The following is a 20664-nucleotide window of genomic DNA, read 5'->3' as shown; positions in this document are numbered from 1 at the left end:
CCCACAGGGTTAATGTATGAACAGAATGGAAACAGTTACTGGTCATACACTGGTAATTACATATCCTTTTAGAGAATTAAGTGAACTTAATTAAGTGAATTTATAACTTTTTGGAGTAACACTGGAACTAGATACTTGTTTTTATACAACATTCAAGAAAAATATGATAGATATTATTTTGATTAGAAAACAATAAGAGGTACAAAATTATATGCAAATATTGTATTAACAAAATGAATGGAAAGTCTATAACCTTTCCCCCCAACTTTCAAAATACTATATGGAAATTCCACTTCACTCATGATTATCAAAACTTTTTTCCTACCTCATTTTTTCCTTTTATGTATTAAAGGCTTAAGATGGCCAAATGAGGCCCCTCTGAAGGTACAATGTGTATTTATCTTTTATATATTTGTATTTACATTACACAAAGAACTAGTCTGTTCAAGATAATTTAACTTCTAACTTTTGACCTTAAAAGGTCTTTTCTATTAAAAAGTTTAATGGTTACCTAACAGGACATACTCCATACTAAACAGAACTGAAATCAGGATTATTTACGCATTAACTGTTTTATTTTTATCTTTAAGTAATTAGTAAGCTGACTCTTGAAAGTGATCACATTGCTTTAAAAAACTGTAACAAAAAAAGCAGGCACCTTTCTGGTATTATAAAAAACAATGTGCTTTTAGATGCTGTTCAAATAGCGGCCTCAAAAATAAAGCTGAGGGACTTCCCTGGTGGTGCAGTAGTTAAGAATCCGCCTGCCAACGCAGGGGACATGGGTTTGAGCCCTGGTCCGGGAAGATCCCACATGCCGTGGAGCAACTAAGCCCGTTCGTCACAACTACTGAGCCTGCGCTCTAGAGCCTGCGAGCCACAACTACTGAGCCCTCATGCCACACCTACTGAAGCCCGCATGCCTAGAGCAGCCCCTGCTCGCCACAACTAGAGAAAGCCCTCGCGCAGCAACAAAGACCCAACACAGCCAAAAAAAAAAAAAAAAAAAAAAAGCTGAAAAAAATTAATGAACATCTGAATACTGAAAAATAACAAAGCAAATATTTCAACCTGTCAAAAGACTTAGTAAGGCTTTTTAATGTCTGTAAAGAGAAGAAAAGTTTACTCAATGATATTATCCCTTCTCTAAAGTTGTGGAAGAGCTAGAAATAAGGAAAGTAGGAACTCGTTAAATTCAGTAAGATTTAATACAATAAGCATTAGTAAGACAAAATCTAAAATACATTATATTGAAGAAAGCTATGATTAATTTTGCCACATTAAAAAAATTATTATAGAAGGGTGGATTCTAAAAAAGTATGAAAATTGATATTCTTAATTTGATCTAGTATATATGTATTGTCTGGAGACATCTAAAGGTGTGAAGAATATAAAAGGGGATGATTCTTCTATCCCCTTAACAACAAACAAAAAGACAATGGATCCAATGGCCACTGTTAAACCAACAAGTAGAAGCAGGACTGTTTTTCTAAGGTCACAAGGCACAACATGAATTCTGGCATTAGGCCTTCTTTCCATTGAGTGTCTCTAGATGGAAGATCAAGTATCTGTTTCCTCTCCTCCCTTCCACCTCTAGAACCTTTTGGCCCCTCTTCCTTTTCTACCTCCCTCTCATCTTCCTGTTTCCTTCTACCTCCCATTCCAATTCTAACCCTTCTTACTAACCTATTTCCTTTTTACCTCTCATTCTACCCCAACTGCTCAAACCTGCCAAAAAGGTTATATTCACGGAAATAAACACAAACCATAAACCCATAATGGAACATAGAGTGGCTATGGTCATGCTCAAAGTATTAGATCATATAAAAGAAGAACTGCACATGCCCCACTAAAATTGAAACTCCATCTTAATAATATTCAAGTTGAGACATATTGTGATTTATAGTAAATTAGCACCTAAATTAGAAAAGCTTTATAACTCAATAAACCATCTACAGATTATTTATTCTGTCCCTATCTGAACATAATAGAATGGACATGGAATCTAGAAACTTTAAAAGCAGCATATTTATAACTGAACATTATCCAGAAATAGCCCAAGGAAATACTAGTATCAAAACAAATTTTTCATAATAATGAAAAATAGAGAAATCCAAATGAGCTCTCTTTATTTTTATTTTATTTTTTAAAAAATTTTTGGCTGCATTGGGTCTTTGTTGCCGCGCGTGGGCTTTCTCTAGTTGCGGTGAGCGGGGGCTACTCTTTGTTGCGGTGCGCGGGCTTCTCATTGCAGTGGCTTCTCTTGTTGCGCAGCACGGGCTCTAGGCGCGTGGCCTCGGTAGTTGTGGCACATGGGCTCAGTAGTTGTGGCGCACAGGCTTAGTAGCTCCGTGGCATGTGGGATCTTCCCAGACCAGGGCTCAGATTCTCAACCACTGTGCCACCAGGGAAGCCCCAAATGAGCTCTCTTGAGATCAGAAAGATATTTACTACTTTCTTTTTAAAATTAGGGTGTTTGCCAAGCTAACGTAGGGGTATAGTCACTTCTGAGATGAATTAGAAAGGAAGGGAAAAATAAGATTTACCAAGGGTGAATAATTTGACAAAACTAAGCTACAATTAAATAACAAAGGCTTTGTAGGTATCCTGGAGGTACCAAGGTCATAATACCCATAACGACCCAACAGGAAGTTCAAGTGAATGGAACTCAGTCTCTTCTGCTCTTTTGAATTCAGAAGCAAGGCCAAAGAAAATAATAGTTAATGAAAATCTTCTTAAGGGATGTACAAAGGAAAAAGTTTTCCTATTTATTACTTGTAATAATACTCATTACAGGGAAACCAGACTATATCTTGAAGCACATACAACATGACTGAATTTAAATACACACACATGGACTTCCCTGGTGGTGCAGTGGTTGAGAATCCGCCTGCCAATGCAGGGGACATGGATTCAATCCCTGGTCCGGAAAGATCCCACATGCTGCGGAGCAACTAAGCCCGTGCGCCACAACTACTGAGCCTGTGCTCTACAGCCCGCGAGCCACAACTACTGAGCCTGCACTCTAGAGCCCACGAGCCACAACTACTGAGGCCACATGCCACAACTACTGAAGCCCGTGCGCCTAGAGTCCGTGCTCCACAACAAGAGAAGCCACCGCAATGAGAAGCCCGCGCACTGCAACAAAGAGTGGCCCCCGCTCTGCGCAACCAGAGAAGAGCCCATGCACAGCAACAAAGACCCAACACAGCCAAAAAAAAAAAAATTACACACACGCATCATTTACTTTCTATGCCAAGGTTAGCAAAGTAAGAATTTCATTTCCCACTATACTATAATACTTTAATTTGTAATCAGAACTCCAACTGCTATATATTTACAAAGTTCTGCTTACCTTATTGTTTCTTACATTCTAATACAAAACACTTAGAATCACAGCGATTTATCACACTATGAAGATGCTGTGAAAATCCTGTGCCTTTGCAATTTACTTCAGGCAAACTGTTCAAATTACTTTTTTTTTTTTTAATTAATTTATTTATTTTTGGCTGTGTTGGGTCCTCGTTTCCGCGCGAGGGCTTTCTCTAGTTGCGGCAAGCGGGGGTCACACTCCTCATCGCGGTGCGCAGGCCTCTCACTGTCGCGGCCTCTCTTGTTGCGGAGCATAGGTTCCAGACGCGCAGGCTCAGTAGTTGTGGCTCACAGGCCCAGCCGCTCCGCGGCGTGTGGGATCCTCCCAGACCAGGGCTCGAACCCGTGTCCCCTGCATTGGCAGGCAGATTCTCAACCACTGCACCACCAGGGAAGCCCCAAATTACTTTTTAAATCAGTATAGGATAAGAGGAAACTACAAAATGCTACATTCCTTTTGAATTTTATTAGAAATTACCCACCTTTAATTTAACCTAGAAAATTTAACTATAGCTTTGAAAATGTTTCAAATTTTTCGTGATCACAAGCTGGAGTATGAAAAACAACTGATATTTAGAGATATCAAAAGATTAACAGAAAAGGGAAAAAAATTCCATATATTTAATATCTCCATATTTTCTTACTTACTACATAAAATCGGAGAAGAGGGTGTTTGCAGTGTCAAAGTGGAGCCATCTTTCCTTGTGATATTAACTCGAAAAACCAATCTGGCACGAGTGCTTTTTTTCTTGGAACCAGCAATTCCTATTCTGGCTTCAACATCAGCATTCCTCAATTTCAATATCCCTACGCAGTCCACCCTAATACAGAAAAAATATATTAACTGATATTTTCTGTTGTATAAATAGCACAATATTCTTAATCAAACAAGTTTTCTTTTTAAAAATAATTTGCTTCCTTGTTAATTTTTGAGTATGTAATATAATTATATGGTTCCAAATTCAAAAAACAGAGAAGGGTAAGTTCTGAATATTCATAACTTCTCATCTTGTCAACTTTTCATTTATAATAATAATGGAAAAAATAGTACAGAATTAAAATCACTATTTCAAAATCTGAACATAAGTAATGGTTTAAAAGAGGTATTTTTGCTTTAAAAAATTAAATTTATCCTCTTTCTTTTTGCACCTAATTCAGATATTAAAATAAAGAAATGGATTTTACTTGAAAAAAATTAGTAACTGTCTCCCCCCAAAATGTTAACGCTGCACAGCCATTAAAACATATGTTATAAATAATATTTAATGTTATGGGAAAATGCTCATGATAAGTGAAGAGCAGGTTACAAAGCAGTGAGTAGAGTATCATCGCAATTTTATCAGAAAAAAGGATGGAAAAAATATATGTCAAAACAGTAATTAGTTCTATTAAGTTGGAAGTTGGAGTTTGAGGGGTATGTTTTTAGCTTTTTATTACTACTCAATTTTATTGAGATTTTTATTAATCTGTATTTTCAACTTATAAGGAATAATTACTATTTTTATAATCAGTAACTCCCTATCTTCCACCATATACATTTATTTTTACAATTTCAAAAGTTAAAAATAAATAACCTTCACTAAATATGTTTCAAAATTTCCCTTTTCCAACTATACTCTTACTAACTTATTCAAATGGTTTTCCAAACAAAACAAAACAAAACAAAACAAACCTGAAAACCAAGTAGAGAAAAGTCTTTAGCTATCCAATACGGATAATTACAAAACAGGTCTATCCCATATCAATATTTGCTGCTGTTACGGTTACCGTTAGAATTAAAGGTCCTTAATAAAAGGATTAAGGAAAAAAAATTAATTTAAATCATTTCTAATATATTTCAGGAAATGAAAATGCATAAGATGAAAAATAGGTAGTCTCAGGACATAATTTTTTTTTAACATAGGAAAACAGAAACAGAAGGTAAATTTAGACCAGCAATATGCTTTTTCATACCAAGATGGGTCAAGGCACCATGAATGATCTCTGTCAGTTTCTACTGCAAACACTAACAAAAGAGAATTTAGGAAAGCAAATCAAATTGTTTGTAATTTTATTTTTTAATGTTAATATTATTAATTCCAACATATAAGTCTGTATTATTTTCCAAAAAGCCAGCATTCCACCTGCCTTTTATATCCTTGTCTTTCACTATGGGAATTCTCTAGCAAAGGGCAAAAGAGTTCGTTTTCACCCATTACCATTCTGCAATAAACTATTATTTTTATTTGTTATGTTTAAAACATTTTAATACAATACTCAACATCTTTTATACATTAGAAACTAAAAAATTGTCCTGCCTACTGCAAAAGTGTAATGAATTAACAAAAAATATTTTTACTAAGTACTCACGCTAGTGTCATATTGTTGCTCGGATCAAGGCCGACTTCTATAACAGTAGTGCCTTCAATGTCCACTTCTTTGCAGGGAGTTGTATTTCGCCCAGTTACCCTGCAGGCCTGATAAAATCCATGTGGTTTCACTCGACCAGAGTCATTGCCCACAAACACCTGCAACACTACTGGCTCATTATGGCCTTCCAGCTGGAGTGAGATAACATGGAGCATAGACACTAATCAGCATTTCAAATAATCTAATTGTAAAATCAAACATTTAAGACCAAGTCCTATATTATTATATTTATAACTGGATTCAATAAAGAAATAACAAGTCTTCCAGAAAAACAGAGGTAAAATATTTTCATAAAGGAAAATTGGCTAAATTTTTGCAGAAAACTCTAAGTTTTAGTTCTGCAATAATCACATTTTAATTAAAATTTTAGATGTTTAATGATAAATTATCATTTGTAATTAATTTGTACAACCAGATGAGAATGAATACACAATCCTTTAAGGTATTTATAAATTTACGGACTGCCAAAGCACGTGGGTCACTCAGGATTTACCACCACCACTAATGGAAAATTCACTAAACTGTGCTAGTGGCATCATTATCATCATCAAATGAGAGTACATCTACTAAATTTTTACTCTGTTAAAGCTGTTTGAGTAGGAAAGTGTTTGAAGTGCAGCTATATAAATACTAGGGGGATGGAGCTCATTTTCATAGACTAGATACATATATACAACATCACAAAATCCTGGGCCAAAACATTATGGTCTGAAAAACTGCTGGTTCAAACCAGGACCTATGGGTCATTACAGATCTCTAGCAAGCCTTCATAAATTAAATTATAATTTGTATGCTGAAGAATAAATAAATATTTAAAAGAACACTTGGGAACAAATGTTTCCAATGCTGGTTCTTGATAAGGTTTGTAAACACTGAAGCTGCTAATACAGAATGCAGAAAATCACAAAATAACTTGTACAATCCACATCAAAGTGCTTAAAAAAAACTCATATATCTTTTCTATCCAAGAATAACTGTATCTCTGTATCTATGGGTATCATCATAATGAGTCAAATAAGCAGCAAATAAGCAGTCTACCCAAACTGTTAGCAGTACCTTAGAACAGTGTCTGGCACATAGAAGGGTACGGTATTTGCTGAATGAGTGAATAAATAAACTTTTAAGATCAGCCAATTCACTCCTTATCACAGGCAATTAATCTAACTACTTCTGCAGACAAGTATTTAGACAAAGCGTAACTTAAAGCCGGAGCAATTAGGTTAAAAATATTTACCAAACTATCAAAATGTCTGGTTAGACAAATATTTATACAAAGCATAACTTAAATTTCTCACTTGCCTGTTACTTGTCCTAAGATTGGGGGACTGAAGAAGGATTGGTGTGGTGAGTAGTAGAGGGGTAGGAATGATACTGTACATGTGACTATTAACAAACCGTATAATGGTCATGAGTAAGCTTCTTGATCCCAAGTTTCTACCATTATTTCTTTCAAGTATAAAACGAAAGGCAGTTCAATTAAATATTGTTCAACTAACACATTTACACAAACTGTATTTACAAGAATCTACCATGTGACTAGCCAAAATTCCTCCCTGTTTAGTATTTTGCAAGGGGTAGGAACATTTGTTAAATAAACATCCCCTACTCCACTTCTTTTGGTTTGTCTTCGAAGAGAAATAGTCTTTTTAATACGGTATCCCAGGTGCTAAAATTTAAGTGCCCCCTCTTTTTTCTTTTAGTCTAAGTTCTGAAAAGATAAAGACTCAACTGATACCCTGTTTTTTAAACTGAAGACTTAAGTTACCTATCAACCAATTCTTTTCTGAGTTGAGTAGTCCTGATTGCTTTAGCCATCTCAAAAACCTTATTTTCTAAGTCCAAGATAATTTCTACAATATTTCTTTGGACTCACTTTAAAATTTCTTCTTAAATATAAGGTTTGGGAAGAATCTAAAACAGTTGCTACCAATGTCAAATATAAAGGGAAGATAATTCATGATTGCCATATATTTTACTTGTTAGAACACATTTTCATCTCTCCTTTCATTTAAACTAAAATTCAAAGGACATCAGAGTAATAATATTTGGCCTATAATTCAGTCAGACTTTTACTTTAATTTCTAATATACACAGCTATTAGTTTTATTTTAGGCAGCTCTTTTTTGGTTAAAAACAAAATAATAAGTAAAAGTAGATAAAATTCTTCATATATTGCTAACTAAAATAAGTACCTTTACTGTAGGAAAGCCTTGCTGTGTTCTGTCCTTTACTGAGCCACGACTACCCTCAGTTAGGTACCGAGCTCTGTGCTGGGTCTCAGGTTGTACAACTATCTTCAGCTCCTTTCCCTCACTTTTAACAGGATACTGTCCGCACAACATAGGGCTCTTCTTCACTCCAGTTCCTTTTTGGTTTTCCAATGTTCTGAGAAGTCAAAGCACAAAGTGGAAAAAGTATCAAAAAGAGTTTTCTACAAAAGTCATCTAAGATAAGGGAAGAAAGAGAATAGGCAATAACATTAAAAACAACTGATTATCTTACTGACAAAATAAAAGACAGCCTAAGGGATACTACATTCCATAAGTAAAGTATCTTTAAAAATTTTGTAATTAAAAAGAATGTATATATGTATATAACTAAGTCACTCTGCTGTATAGCAGAGATTGGCACAACATTGTAAATCAACTATACTTCAATTAAAAAAATTTGAAAATAAAATTTTGTGATAAAGTTGGACAGGGATGACAAAGAATGCATATGTGTGGCAGGAGGAAGGAAGACTGAATGCAATAAACCAAGAATAACAGGAAAGACAATAGCTAATGTCACTATAACCTTTCACATTGCACTTCATTCAAAATAAAGTTTAAAAATTACATATACGTGTGAGTGTTACATAAAGCTACAAGATTACTATTATTTTCTAATAGGACTTACAAAGCAAAAGAAAAGTGGGGGTAGCACAAAGACACAAACAAACAAAAAAACACAAAAGGCCTTAAAGAAACTGAAGGAACATGTACATATTCTTTTGGATATTTTCCTCAGTACATCAAACTGAGAAAATTATACTAAAAAAAAAAACAAAAAACCAGTGATTCAATTTTTATTTGGAAATTAGCTTTACTCTAAACAATCTTTCCCAGAAGTTAAATTTTTCAGAGTATTTTAATTTGTGATTAATTAAATAATTAAAGCCCTTAGCATATAAAAAATTTATAATCTGGGCTTTACAGATAGGCAATCTAACTTATTTTTTTAAATTGGGTTTCTAATGTTTATTTGTATATCATGCATTTGCTATGCAGAATGTATGTTCAAAGAAAAATATTTCAAATGGTGGTTAGGACTTCAGGTCAACACATTTAATCTGAAGTACTGTAAATATGTGATAAAAATAAATAGAAAACAATATTATTAGTTTAAAAATTACCTATGTATATTTAAAAATAGAGTCAGGGCCTATAATGCTTTCTGTATGACTTTCCCAGTCCTAAGTTTACACTCACATTGAAAATAAAGGAGCCAAGAGATGACTGTGGACAAAATCCTGTCCAAAAGCAAACAGGTCCTAGGAGAAATATTATGACTTCAAACATAGAGGAGCAATGGTGGCTAAGCAGCCTTAAATCTTAAGCAGCTCTAATGTTTACCTCTTCATTTCTAACCAAGTTGTTGACTCAGTCATCAATAATAAAGAGGGAAAAGGCTATGTTCTCAATGGAATTTGGGATTGGGGTGAATCCATGGCTAGGATGCAGTAAGGTATGCAGTAAGACTGACTGGGTGAGAGGGAAGGGTTCTGAAGGGAAGTACTTTGCTCAATCATCTTCATATTCCCTAAACCTTGCACAATTCCTGAAACAAAAGAGGCTGAAAAAGTATTTGTTGATGAAGGCAAACTTGTTGATGAAGTTTGACATAATTAAGTCAAAGATTACCTGTGTAAGTAATTTAAAAGGCCCTGGAAGAATAAATTCTATGAACAAAAGTATCAAGTCAAAGTCAGAACAAAGGGCAATAAATCCTATTTTTTCATCATTCTGGGTAGAAATTCAAATATTTGCACTGAATACAATGTGCAGTACTTTGCATACAAAATTCTATAATGATACTGTTTTATACTCATTAAAAAAAATCACAGCAAAAATATTCACTTACTTAAACTATGTAAAAACATTCCCTAAATATGCACTGAAAGGGACTAAAAGAAAAAACAGCAAAATCTAATAGTTGTATTGATTTATTAGATTATAGGTTATTTATTTTCTTCTATTTTTCTGCATTTTTCAAATGTTTGTAATTAATATCTATTAATTTTATAATAGAAAAGGGAACACTTTAGTCTGAAAAATAAGGAAAATTTAGCATATCATTAATTTGGCAAGATGTGGCTTTTGTATTCATTTATGCTGGCCAAGCTAATATTTATGAGGGTAAATAGATGATATTGAGTTTTACTATTTCAATAAAATAAAATATTTCACTTGGGATGAAAACTTTAAGTTGATAAAGTATACACATTATGGCTTAAAGAAGAATAGCACATGTAATCAAACAATTTCTGAAATGATACTTTTAAAAGCCCTTAAAACTAACTTTATTCTCTAGGCTTAAATGTAAAAATGGAATACATACATATTTAGATCCCTACCTGTGTAAAACAATAAAAACATCAACTAATTCTTAGAAAAGCAGTCATTCAAATTACTAATTTTTAATGCATTATGGCTTAAGGAAAAAACAAGAAAATAGCAGCTAATTGTATGGGATTTTACTTCTAAGTGACTATCTAAAAAGAAAATCCACTGTCTTGGAATATTCTATTCAGAACTTAAAATGACACTAATTCCTTTGTGCTGCACATCCTTCTGGTTGCCTGTCACAAAAATAATTTTCACTATAAAATGCCTAAAACAGGTTTCACGTGCAGGTGACATCATATCTTAATTTCTAGGAATATCTAAAGAGACATTGGCTACTGATTCTCAGGACATTTAGGTGAAGAATTTAAGAAAAATATGGCTAGGAATGTTTAAATACTGAGTAGTTTTTAAAAAATGATTTTGTTCTCTTAATAAACTCTTTCATATAACATTTTATTTATATAAAAATGCTATTTCCATCTTGAAGATCAATAAAAACTGCTGTACTCAACATATTTGAGGGTACGTTTTCTATAATTTAGCATTATATAAATAGAAATTTTATGGCAAAATTTCTTTCATGTTTCTAACATCTTTCTTATTGAAGAACATAGAACTTTAGTTTGAGATCCCCTTAACGATTGTTTTCAAAGGCCTATTTTTCTATATTTATATATGGTTTTATCCTTTCCTTAATATAGTTCTTATAAATTCAAAGTTTAAACTTCTTCTATCATTTTCATATGCTAGTGTCAAATATTTTTCCATTACCTAAGAAGCTGGACATTTCTTCTGCTGCTTGATGAGTTTCTGTTCCATGAATTATTTCATGAGAGATTTTGTCTTGACAAATGTTATTATACTTTCCCTGGGTAACCTCAAATCATTTCTAAGATATATCTATCATACAAAAGCAGAAGCAGAAAAGATGGAGGTCAAAATATCTCTTTAACAGCAACTGCAAATCATGTGTGTTGACTAACTGTAAGTCAAAATTTTATTTGTTCTTCATTCTGAACTTTAACATTTATTTCAGTATAAAAATGAAAATCTCTCTTACGGAACTTAAAAAAAAAAAAACACTTTCTCCACAGAAGCCCGAATAAACACATACCTGTATTTAATGATAGACACATATGAGCCTTTTAAATCTGTGCTACTGCATTTCAGAGCATTTTTCTATAGGTAACAGTTCTATAGATATTGTTGACTCTGCTAATGGCAACACTTTAGGAAAGGGTATATGTTGTTTTCTTTTAGATAATTTCCTAATCTGGACTTTCTAAAAATGAAAAATATTTAAATGTGCATTTTAATTTACTATTATCACCCCAAAGGAGTTTTAAATGAAAGTAGAGAAGAAAGTAGTATAGAATAATCATTACTTAAATGGTAGATATTACTTTAAAAATATACTGAGAAAATGTTTAAGGACAAGTTTAATACACATTAAGAATATTCTCTGTAACTCTCAACCAGATTTTTAACTTAAAATATACCAATGATGTAATCAAATAGTGAAACAATCAAAAGCATCTCCATCATATTCTGTGACAACCTGAAATTGTAGGAGATCCTGGGTCAATTAAAGGACCATACATACCCTGCCACCCAAAAAAGTAATCTCTCAAGATCCAGTGAGTTAAATTCTATCAAACTATGTTGACTATACTGTAGGAAAATCTAATCAAAAGACTAGCAATTAAATGTTACAATAAAAGTATTAAAGGAATTAGAAAGTTAAAAATAAGTCATAGTATTCTGTACTTCAGAAGTGAATATTCTGTAATATAGCTATTGAAATATATTTAGTGAGTGTTGTGAACTGGCAGAGATGAATGAAAACTCAAACAGGCACCATGATCCTGTTCTATCACCCTTTAGATATATAACCCAGAATCACAGAAAAAAAAAAAAGTGATACATATATTTTTTAAAAAATGCTGAATTGGCATAATACATTAAAGAAAAAGCTTAAAATAAATACATGAATCTAAGTTGATAATCAAACTATCAATTTAGTTTTTCTTGTTTTCATCAAATAAAAGAAAAAAGGGAAATAAAGTCTAAAATCTTCATAAAAATGGAAAATGACTGAATCATATGGGGAGACAACGTGAAAGGGAATACAAACTAGCCCTCTGTAAATGTTTGTTTTAGCTGGAGTCATTGCATCACTAGTTATTTTCTATGAATAAAATATTTTAAAATTCTTTTAAAGTATCAGTCCATTTGAAATTAAAAAAATATTTCTAAACAGATTATTTTCATTTTCTACTAAATCATACCCATACTAAGATAACTATTGGTAAAATCTACCGGTATTTTATTTTCTTCTCTAGTGAAACCTGATAATTTTAAGTTAAAATTTTCATGTTATTTCAATGATAATACTAGTATCTTTGCTTTAGATGCAAACTTGAGCTGAGCAATTAAGAAAAATGAGGAATGATTTATTTTTTTGTTTTGCATAATGGTGAGAGAACTTTAAAAAAATGTGAATACCAACCCATTTCCTGCTTTTGAGTTGCCTTTGTTGTCCGTGGTAAGCTGAGAAAGCACATAGTGAGGTGCTTTGGCACTGTCGGCATCAAATATATCCATATTAGATTCTTCACAATCTCGTCGTTTGACCCCCGGCCTCTGCTTTGGATTTCGTTTTCGTGATTTACGAGGTACCTCAGTGTTATCATTGTAGGAACTGGTGCTCATGTTACTGAAGTTGGAGGGGGAATCCTCCATCCACATACTGCAGCTCTGCTCAGATTCCAATCCACACCCCTCATCCTGGCAGGACATCCGACTGTTATCCAGCAAGTCCTCAGGTGGTGGTGAGATGTACAAGACTGTGTGCCTCTTCGGTGTTGATGGATGCTGCTGAACTGTGTTACTGGTTAACTGCTTTTCACTTACCCCTCGGTTACTTACCCCCAAGGCTGAGGAGCAGCTCTCCACTTGCATAGCCTTGCTGTCGGTGACTGAGGTAGAATAAATGGTAGGGCTGGAAGAGGTGGTAAAGGAGCTGCAAGCACCGCCCATGGAGGAAGAGGAGGGAGCTGAAGAAGCATCTGCAGTGTACAATTTAAGAGTAAATACACTATACATGTTTTCACCTATGCTGGCTAGCAGTCCCATTGAAAATGTGATTTGTGAACTGATTGTTTTTCCCCAAAATGAATAGTTGGAATTTGGTTAAGTTTTAGAATATAAATGCTTCAAGCAATATAAGGCCTAAAAAATGCAATTTTTAAAAATGCCCAAATAGCATTATTTTACTTGTGTTATAATTGATAGATTTTTAAAAATCTAATTTAATGTTTTAAGCTGTAAAGCAAAAACAAAGCTTTTATTGCCTCAGCTGGATAGTTCCACTGAATTTTAATCATTTAAAATAATAAAAAAAAAACCCCAATATGAAATATATGCTTGTGGTCCACATTCAATGCCAATTAAATAATTCATTATAGAATTTGAAAAGTGGGACTGTGCTTAGCCACAAAATATTAAAATAAGTTTCTAACCTATGAAGCAGAGAACTACAGGTCATTTTTAATGCAGACACTCCCTGCTTCAGAGGCAAATCCTGGAATAAAAATATGAGAAAATAAATGAGAAAAGAGCTGCTGATTATTCCAGATATCAATTATAAAATGAGAAATAAATAGAAAAAATATATAATCAACTGAATTGGAGGCAAAATGGAACTGGTACCGTCACTATGATTGTTTTAAAATCTACAAGAATAAAAGTGAAGAAGGTTTGATTTGGAACATGCTGGGCTGTAGAAGATAAGCAAGTTAACCACTGAGGGTCTCCAGAAGTTGGAAGTGGCAGTTCAAAACCATGATCTCTAAAATAAATAAATCCATCCTTTATGGCAGAATGAAAAACAGAAGAAAGACGTATTATTGGATGGATTTTTCTTATTGGCAATTGGTTACCACTGTCCATTTCCTCTCTCTTTAAAAGGCCTCCTTGATTTTAACTATTAAGGGAATTTCTTCAGATGAGTAACAGTAAATTTTATTGGCTGAAGCCTAACAAAAAAGAGTTAAACAGAAAAAAATCTCTGGAGAGAACCAGAATTAGTTCTTATAAAAAGGTTTTTTTATAAAACCATTTACCTATTATGCCTAACAAAAAAAGTCAAAAGTAGATCTTTTCAAAATGTGTGGCAACTGGCGTAACAACTCATTGAAAAATACTACTACTAAACCCTTAACAACATAATATCAAGAGGCACACTAATAATGTTAAAGTTGGAAGTTATCAGTCCTATACAATTTTATCTTGTATAAGATAAGGAAAGGTTTACAATCATAAACACATACAAAAATGAAAATAGGTAACGTGCCAAACAACTAAAAATATGTTTAAATCTAAAATTAATTTTTATCTATAGCCATGTATGCTACTGTTTTAAAGTGGTGTGATAAACTTAAAACTGTGATGTGCAGTTATTGGAACTGCAACATCCACATCAATTATATAAAGAGTGAAATGTCAGAATGCCAATGTTTCGATAATCAAAAGCCAAGTGCCAAAGATCTATTTTTAAATTGAAAACATGCACCAAAACACTTAAATCATTTGAAAGAACTAAATTCACCCACAATTTTTCATTGCTGTCAAGGCTGAAGAGCACAGTTATTAATATTAGCCATCAATAATGAAATCTACATAATGCCACATGGAAAGATTTTTCTCAACTACCATGAGTTAAAGCACTTAGAGCATTTAGATGATACCAGTTCCATTTTCCAGTTTGTATCCTTGTCAAATGCAGTAGCTGAAATTGGAAAATTCAGTCACTTTAAACTGCATTCCAATTTAAAGAAAAATTTTTTATCAATTTCGTATCATGCATTAATGCAATGTTTTCTTAGTAAATAAATATTTTAAAAGATTTGTAAAAACTACAAAATCTAGATACTAATGTCAGTGACAGTTTAAGAGCTGATTTGTAGCCACTTTGGGTTTAAATAACAAGGTTTTTCCTTATTTTTTGAAAAATATTACAGAATTCATTTTAGAAAAAATAGAGAAGGTATTATGTCTAACATTCCTCCATCTGTTCCAACTATTGGCAAAAAAGAAACTAAACGTCTTTGTGTGTATGAGCCTATGTTCATCATTTTCAGAGAAATACAAGTATGCAGCATGCAGTATTTGCAGTGGAACACACAAAGCATGCAGCATGAATTCTGTGAACTTGTATTTCTATAAAGCAGCTTTCCCCCACCCACTCTTTTTGAATCTAAGTACCATGCACATGAGAATGCAGAATATGAACATCTCAGGGATCCCTGTCCATGACAGACGGAAAGTTAGGTGAAATGTAATCATGAACTCAAAAGCAAGTTATATATTTATGAATTTAATATGCAAGATATAACCTAGCATTGCTCTTTGAAGTATGTGTGATTTTATCTTGCAAATCTTATTTAAAAATCATGGTTATAAAACCCAATTGATATAACTGTACATAAATATCTGTTCTGGGACAGGTATGCCAAACTGTGATCTCATACCCTACATAAGTTAAAATATTCTATACATTTTCCTTTGACACCTAACACACATTGTGAATATTTTACCTGCAGTTTCCTGGATATACTTACTAAATAAAAAAGTTCATTAGCACAAAACTATAAAGCTGAAAACATAAACTCTGTCAAAAGACAGTAGTATCATTTAATTTTAAAAAAATTACTTTTTAAAGGTTACCTCAGTTTGATCCTAAATTACAAAAGTTCTACTCATTTTAAGAATATAATGAATATAAGACAAATTTTTTAAAACTATAAAACTCTTTACAATAGTATCATTATCCCTCTGATGATGATGAAAATGGTGTATAAAACCCTTCACATAAGCATGTTACATTCTGGTTAGCAAGACATCACCTAAGTGCATTAATAATGCCAGGTGAGGTGGTGAAGTAATAAGGGCTAAGAACTATGGGCCCCTAGAGAGTATGGACAACATCTTTCTCATCTTAGACCCTCCTGACACCTAACATACTATGACTTGCATGTAGTAAAAATTCAATTTTTTAATTAAATTGATTTATGAGAAGCCAATATTTGATACATATGTTGAGTTACATTAAAGTTAAACTGGTAAATAAATGTACCAATGTGTTCATAATGGACACATATCAGGTTAAAAAAAAAAAAAGATTTATACCTTACTATAATAGCATTAACTGATACAGGGAAGGTTCAGAAGTAACTTAAGAGTTTAATGGTAACTACTCACTATTTCTACAAAGAATGCGCTAATAACTTTCTTTCTTGAAACATACATAAGCCAAATTACCTACTTGTGTATTAATCCATAAATTCACTAAAAATAACAAATTCTTAATATTATCTATTAAAAAGTAAATGCATAAAATAATAGCAAGAACATTTTAGATTTCTAAACAGTAATTTGTCATTTCCAAGCATTCCCAGAAAAGCACAATGAATTCCTGGGAATATTAGAAATGTTCTTAAAATATTTACAAAAACGTTTTAATCTATATATTATTAAATTTCAAGAAATAGCTTAACTGACATTCCATAGAATTAAAATGCTAATGTAATCCTGCCTCCCCTATATATTCCTTTATAAACAAAATATGCTAACTACCCCTCCCATCCCTTTTTGGTTTTGAATGTCCATCTTTATCTGTTAGGAATGTAGAGACTATGTTTAATTGCTGCTTATTAAAATAAAAAACTCCAGCATAAAAATGTTTTAATAATTGCTTTCATTTTCTCACCAAGCAGAATAGTCATAATGTATTCTATTTTATAACCTTATAATTTGTTTTTTACATCCCTTACCAATCCTTCATAAAGTTGAAAGTTTCTTCCTCTTAAAATTATTTTCTCACCTAAGTAATGTGTGAATAAATTTTTATTGATTATTTCTTTTATGAAAAAACTTATCTTTGAACTTAAAAGAATTTTATTATTTTTTTATATTTTTATAAGATTTTTCTTTCTTTTTTTTTTTTTTTTTGATGTGGACCATATTTTAAGTCTTTATTGAATTTGTTACAATAACGCTTCTGTTTTTTGTTTTGGGTTTTTTTTTGGTCACGGGGCATGTGGGATCTTAGCTCCCAGACCAGGGATCGAACCCGCACCTGTATTGGAAGGCGAAGTCTTAACCACTGGACCGCCAGGGAAGTCCCCAAAAAGAATTTTATTTTTCCATAGCTTTTTCTGTGACCACAGAGAGCACAGCAACACCAAAGAGAAAACTGATAGACCATTTTTATAACTTACTGACAGAAATTTATAAGCTCAAAAGAATAATTTTTAAATTTATAAGTGAAGAAAAGCATCACATCTATAGTGTTCTGTATCTAAATATAAAAATTTTAGATTTATTAATTGGCAGTAGCCAATTACTAGGCCAAATGCCAGTAATGATGGTGAACTTAAACTGTATATTTGGCTTCTTTCAAGAATTGATGTAATCATTAAGGTTCACTATGAATATTCAAAGCACTTGGGATAAAAAGAATAGCAGATAATATCTTCCTGGATATTACAGAATTTGCAAGTGCAGTTTACCCTTGAACAACACAGGTTTGAACTGCGTGGGTCCACTTATTCACAAATTCTTTTTAATAAATACATACTACAGCACTATGCAACTTGTGGTTGCTTGAATCTGTGGATGCAGAGCCAAGGATAAGGAGGGATGAGTGCAAAGTAAGTAATACATGGATTTTTGACTGTGCTAAGGGACAGTACCCCTACCCCCCTTGACCCCGTGTTGTTCAAGGGTCAACTAGATTATTAATTTGACTGGAAAGATGAAAATGGAGTTTTAAATGGTACCACATACAGAAACCCATGTATAGTTTATAAACTGCTTTCTTAAACTGTATTTTAAAATTAAGAACTATTAGTTCTAGATTTGTAAACGAGAAATTATTTAAATTATCATTATCATTTTAGTGCTTTAAATACCACAAAAAAGAGATGATACTTTATGTGGAACTAACTAAACTTTTAATAGAAAGCTTTGCAATTAGAAACATTCTTTAAAGTCCTCAAAAGAAACAAATACCTTTCACTGATTTAAAAAAATATGACAGAAATGACATTTAACTAAGCTTCCAAGATAAAAATGTGGTCCCTAGCATTTAAATATGCACTTATATTTTATAACTTCTCAACATAAGTGCAAAATCAGTTGAGTTACCTTAAAAAAGCTGTAAAAATTTGCAAGTGTGCTAAGTGAACCAATAGTGGAACGGAGAGGGAGTAAACTACTGACTGTTCAGAAAATAATAATAAAAATCAACACAGATCATTTGGAAACAATTTCTAGTCTAAAACCCTTACTGTTCAGCCTCAGTAATTCTTTTTAAGTATTTCCATTTTTCTTACTGGTAACAATGACTTCAAATCTAAACATTTGTCTGATAAAAGTCACCAGATACAAGAACATATTTTCAGATCAAAGAAGAAAGATGTTGAGAGAAAAAAATTATAAGGCCAACGTTCACGTTGCCAAGGGATTGAAAAATCTAGAACACACAAAGTGGCTGCAAACCTGCTTTGTCAACACCTTACATGCCAACCTTCGTTTTCTACTTTTCTTCTTCTTCTTCTTATAATATTAATGTAAAGTTTAAAACTTTACAAAAAAGTTTTAGTTTCAATCAGTATCAATCCACTATTTAGAAACAAAAAAAGAAAGGAAGGAAGGAAGAAAGAAAGAAAGAAAAAAGACTTAAGAAGAAGTCTGAAAACGAGACCGACCTATACCCTGGGTGAGATTGGATGGGTTAAATGTCTCTGGCACTATTTGTCTTCACTATTGACAGACACTGTCACACAACCCACCACACGATGCCTGTCTCTGAATGGCGAAGCTAGAATGCAAGTTAAGTGTATTAATAGAAAAAACAACTAGCATCCCAGCATATAAAATAAGCAATCCAGATTACTTTACCAAAAAACAAAAATAAAAACAAAACAAAAAAACCAAAAAAACAAAAATTGTAGGGTCGATCATTTAATTTACATGTTTAAAACAGTTCCAATTTCCCATTTGTACTTTTCCCACCCAACATAAGTTTACATGCTACAATAAGCAACGTTTTAAAACAAACTTTAAAAAATTAAATTATTAACATCCAAATAAATGCATGTGGGTAAATTTCTTATTCAAAATTTTTGTTAACTCATATTCACCAATTTGTTCTCCTGCTTACTAATGCAATCTAATCCATAAGCCAGAATGTTCTCTCTAGGTGTTTTTAAACTGTGTCCTTACCCAAATTCCCTTAAAGAGTGTAAGACGATATGTTCTGACCAATACACTCAAGCAGTAAAAAATATCTACATTTTACCAGCAAAAGAGTAGTTTCATTTCTCAGGCCAACTTCCAAACACTTCCACATCCCACCCCCTCCAAAAAAGTTACTAATTTACACTTTTTAAAATTTTTTAAAAATTTTTGGCCATGCCACACAGCATGGGATCTTAGTTCCCTGACCAGGGATCAAACTCTTGCCCCTGCATTGGAAGTGAGGCATCTTAACAACTGGACTGCCAGGGAAGTCCTAATTTACACTTTCAAATTAGATATGTTACTGTGCATAAAACGTTTGATCCTAGAGGCTCTATTAAAAAAAAATAATTAGCACTATTGCTGAAGCTGAAAGGGTTGTTACTGATTTACTAGAGACCATCTTTCTCTCCTCCAGTCCATCAAATTGCCAGTCATAGATCTAATACTACACAATAATTACTCTCCCGCTTTTAATCTAAATTCTCCTAAAATAATTATTTTTACCTTGTCTGAGTGTCATTAATAAACATTCACAGAGTATTTATTAAAGAATGTTTCCTGAAAAATAAAATGCTTACAAAATTTGTAAGTGTCCTGACAGTGAGAGCAATGTTTTAAATATATATTTTGTCCTATTCAACCCTAAGTATTTAATCACAGTGTAAAATAGGTACTAGGTACATATTACACAATTTGTTTTTTAAATCCTTTCCTCTTGGAAGAGAAAGATGCTTTCTATGATCCAGTGATTTAAGTACTACAGGGTAGCATCAGTCACAGATACTGGGTGAAGAGACTAAAAAACCCAGAAAGAATCCTCACTCTCAAATTACTTAAACAAAAAAGGGAATAACTATATTAGCTGATGACTACATTTATTGTTGTCAAAGATCCCAGGAAGAACAGGGTTTTTTTAACAAAAAGACAGCAATTATACTACTTGAAAGGTAATGTTTACTTTAAGACAAAA

The 20664-nt window shown here is 32.7% G+C and overlaps 1 protein-coding gene across 8 annotated transcripts in view; it reads right to left on the bottom strand.

The window, feature by feature from the left end:
- The window catches only part of NFAT5 (nuclear factor of activated T cells 5), a 128361-nt gene that overhangs the window by 26042 nt on the left and 81655 nt on the right, over positions 1-20664 (bottom strand). For 5 of the 8 annotated variants that reach the window (XM_036833773.1, XM_036833774.1, XM_036833775.1 and 2 more), the window contains 4 exons: positions 12898-13456; positions 7974-8166; positions 5722-5912; positions 4021-4193 (listed from right to left, as the gene is read on the bottom strand). In XM_036833773.1, coding sequence (XP_036689668.1) covers positions 4021-4193; positions 5722-5912; positions 7974-8166; positions 12898-13456 — 1116 coding nt within the window. Of the gene's footprint in view, positions 1-4020; positions 4194-5721; positions 5913-7973; positions 8167-12897; positions 13457-13909; positions 13972-19159; positions 19273-20664 lie in introns of all 8 variants that reach the window. The other 3 variants (XM_036833778.1, XM_036833780.1, XM_036833779.1) reach the window with 2 other exon arrangements.

This window comes from Balaenoptera musculus, chromosome 19, assembly GCF_009873245.2.
Source record: "Balaenoptera musculus isolate JJ_BM4_2016_0621 chromosome 19, mBalMus1.pri.v3, whole genome shotgun sequence".
Taxonomy (NCBI): domain Eukaryota; kingdom Metazoa; phylum Chordata; class Mammalia; order Artiodactyla; family Balaenopteridae; genus Balaenoptera; species Balaenoptera musculus.
The sequence above is the reverse complement of the archived record's forward strand: the minus strand, read 5'-3'. Positions and strand labels throughout refer to the sequence as shown.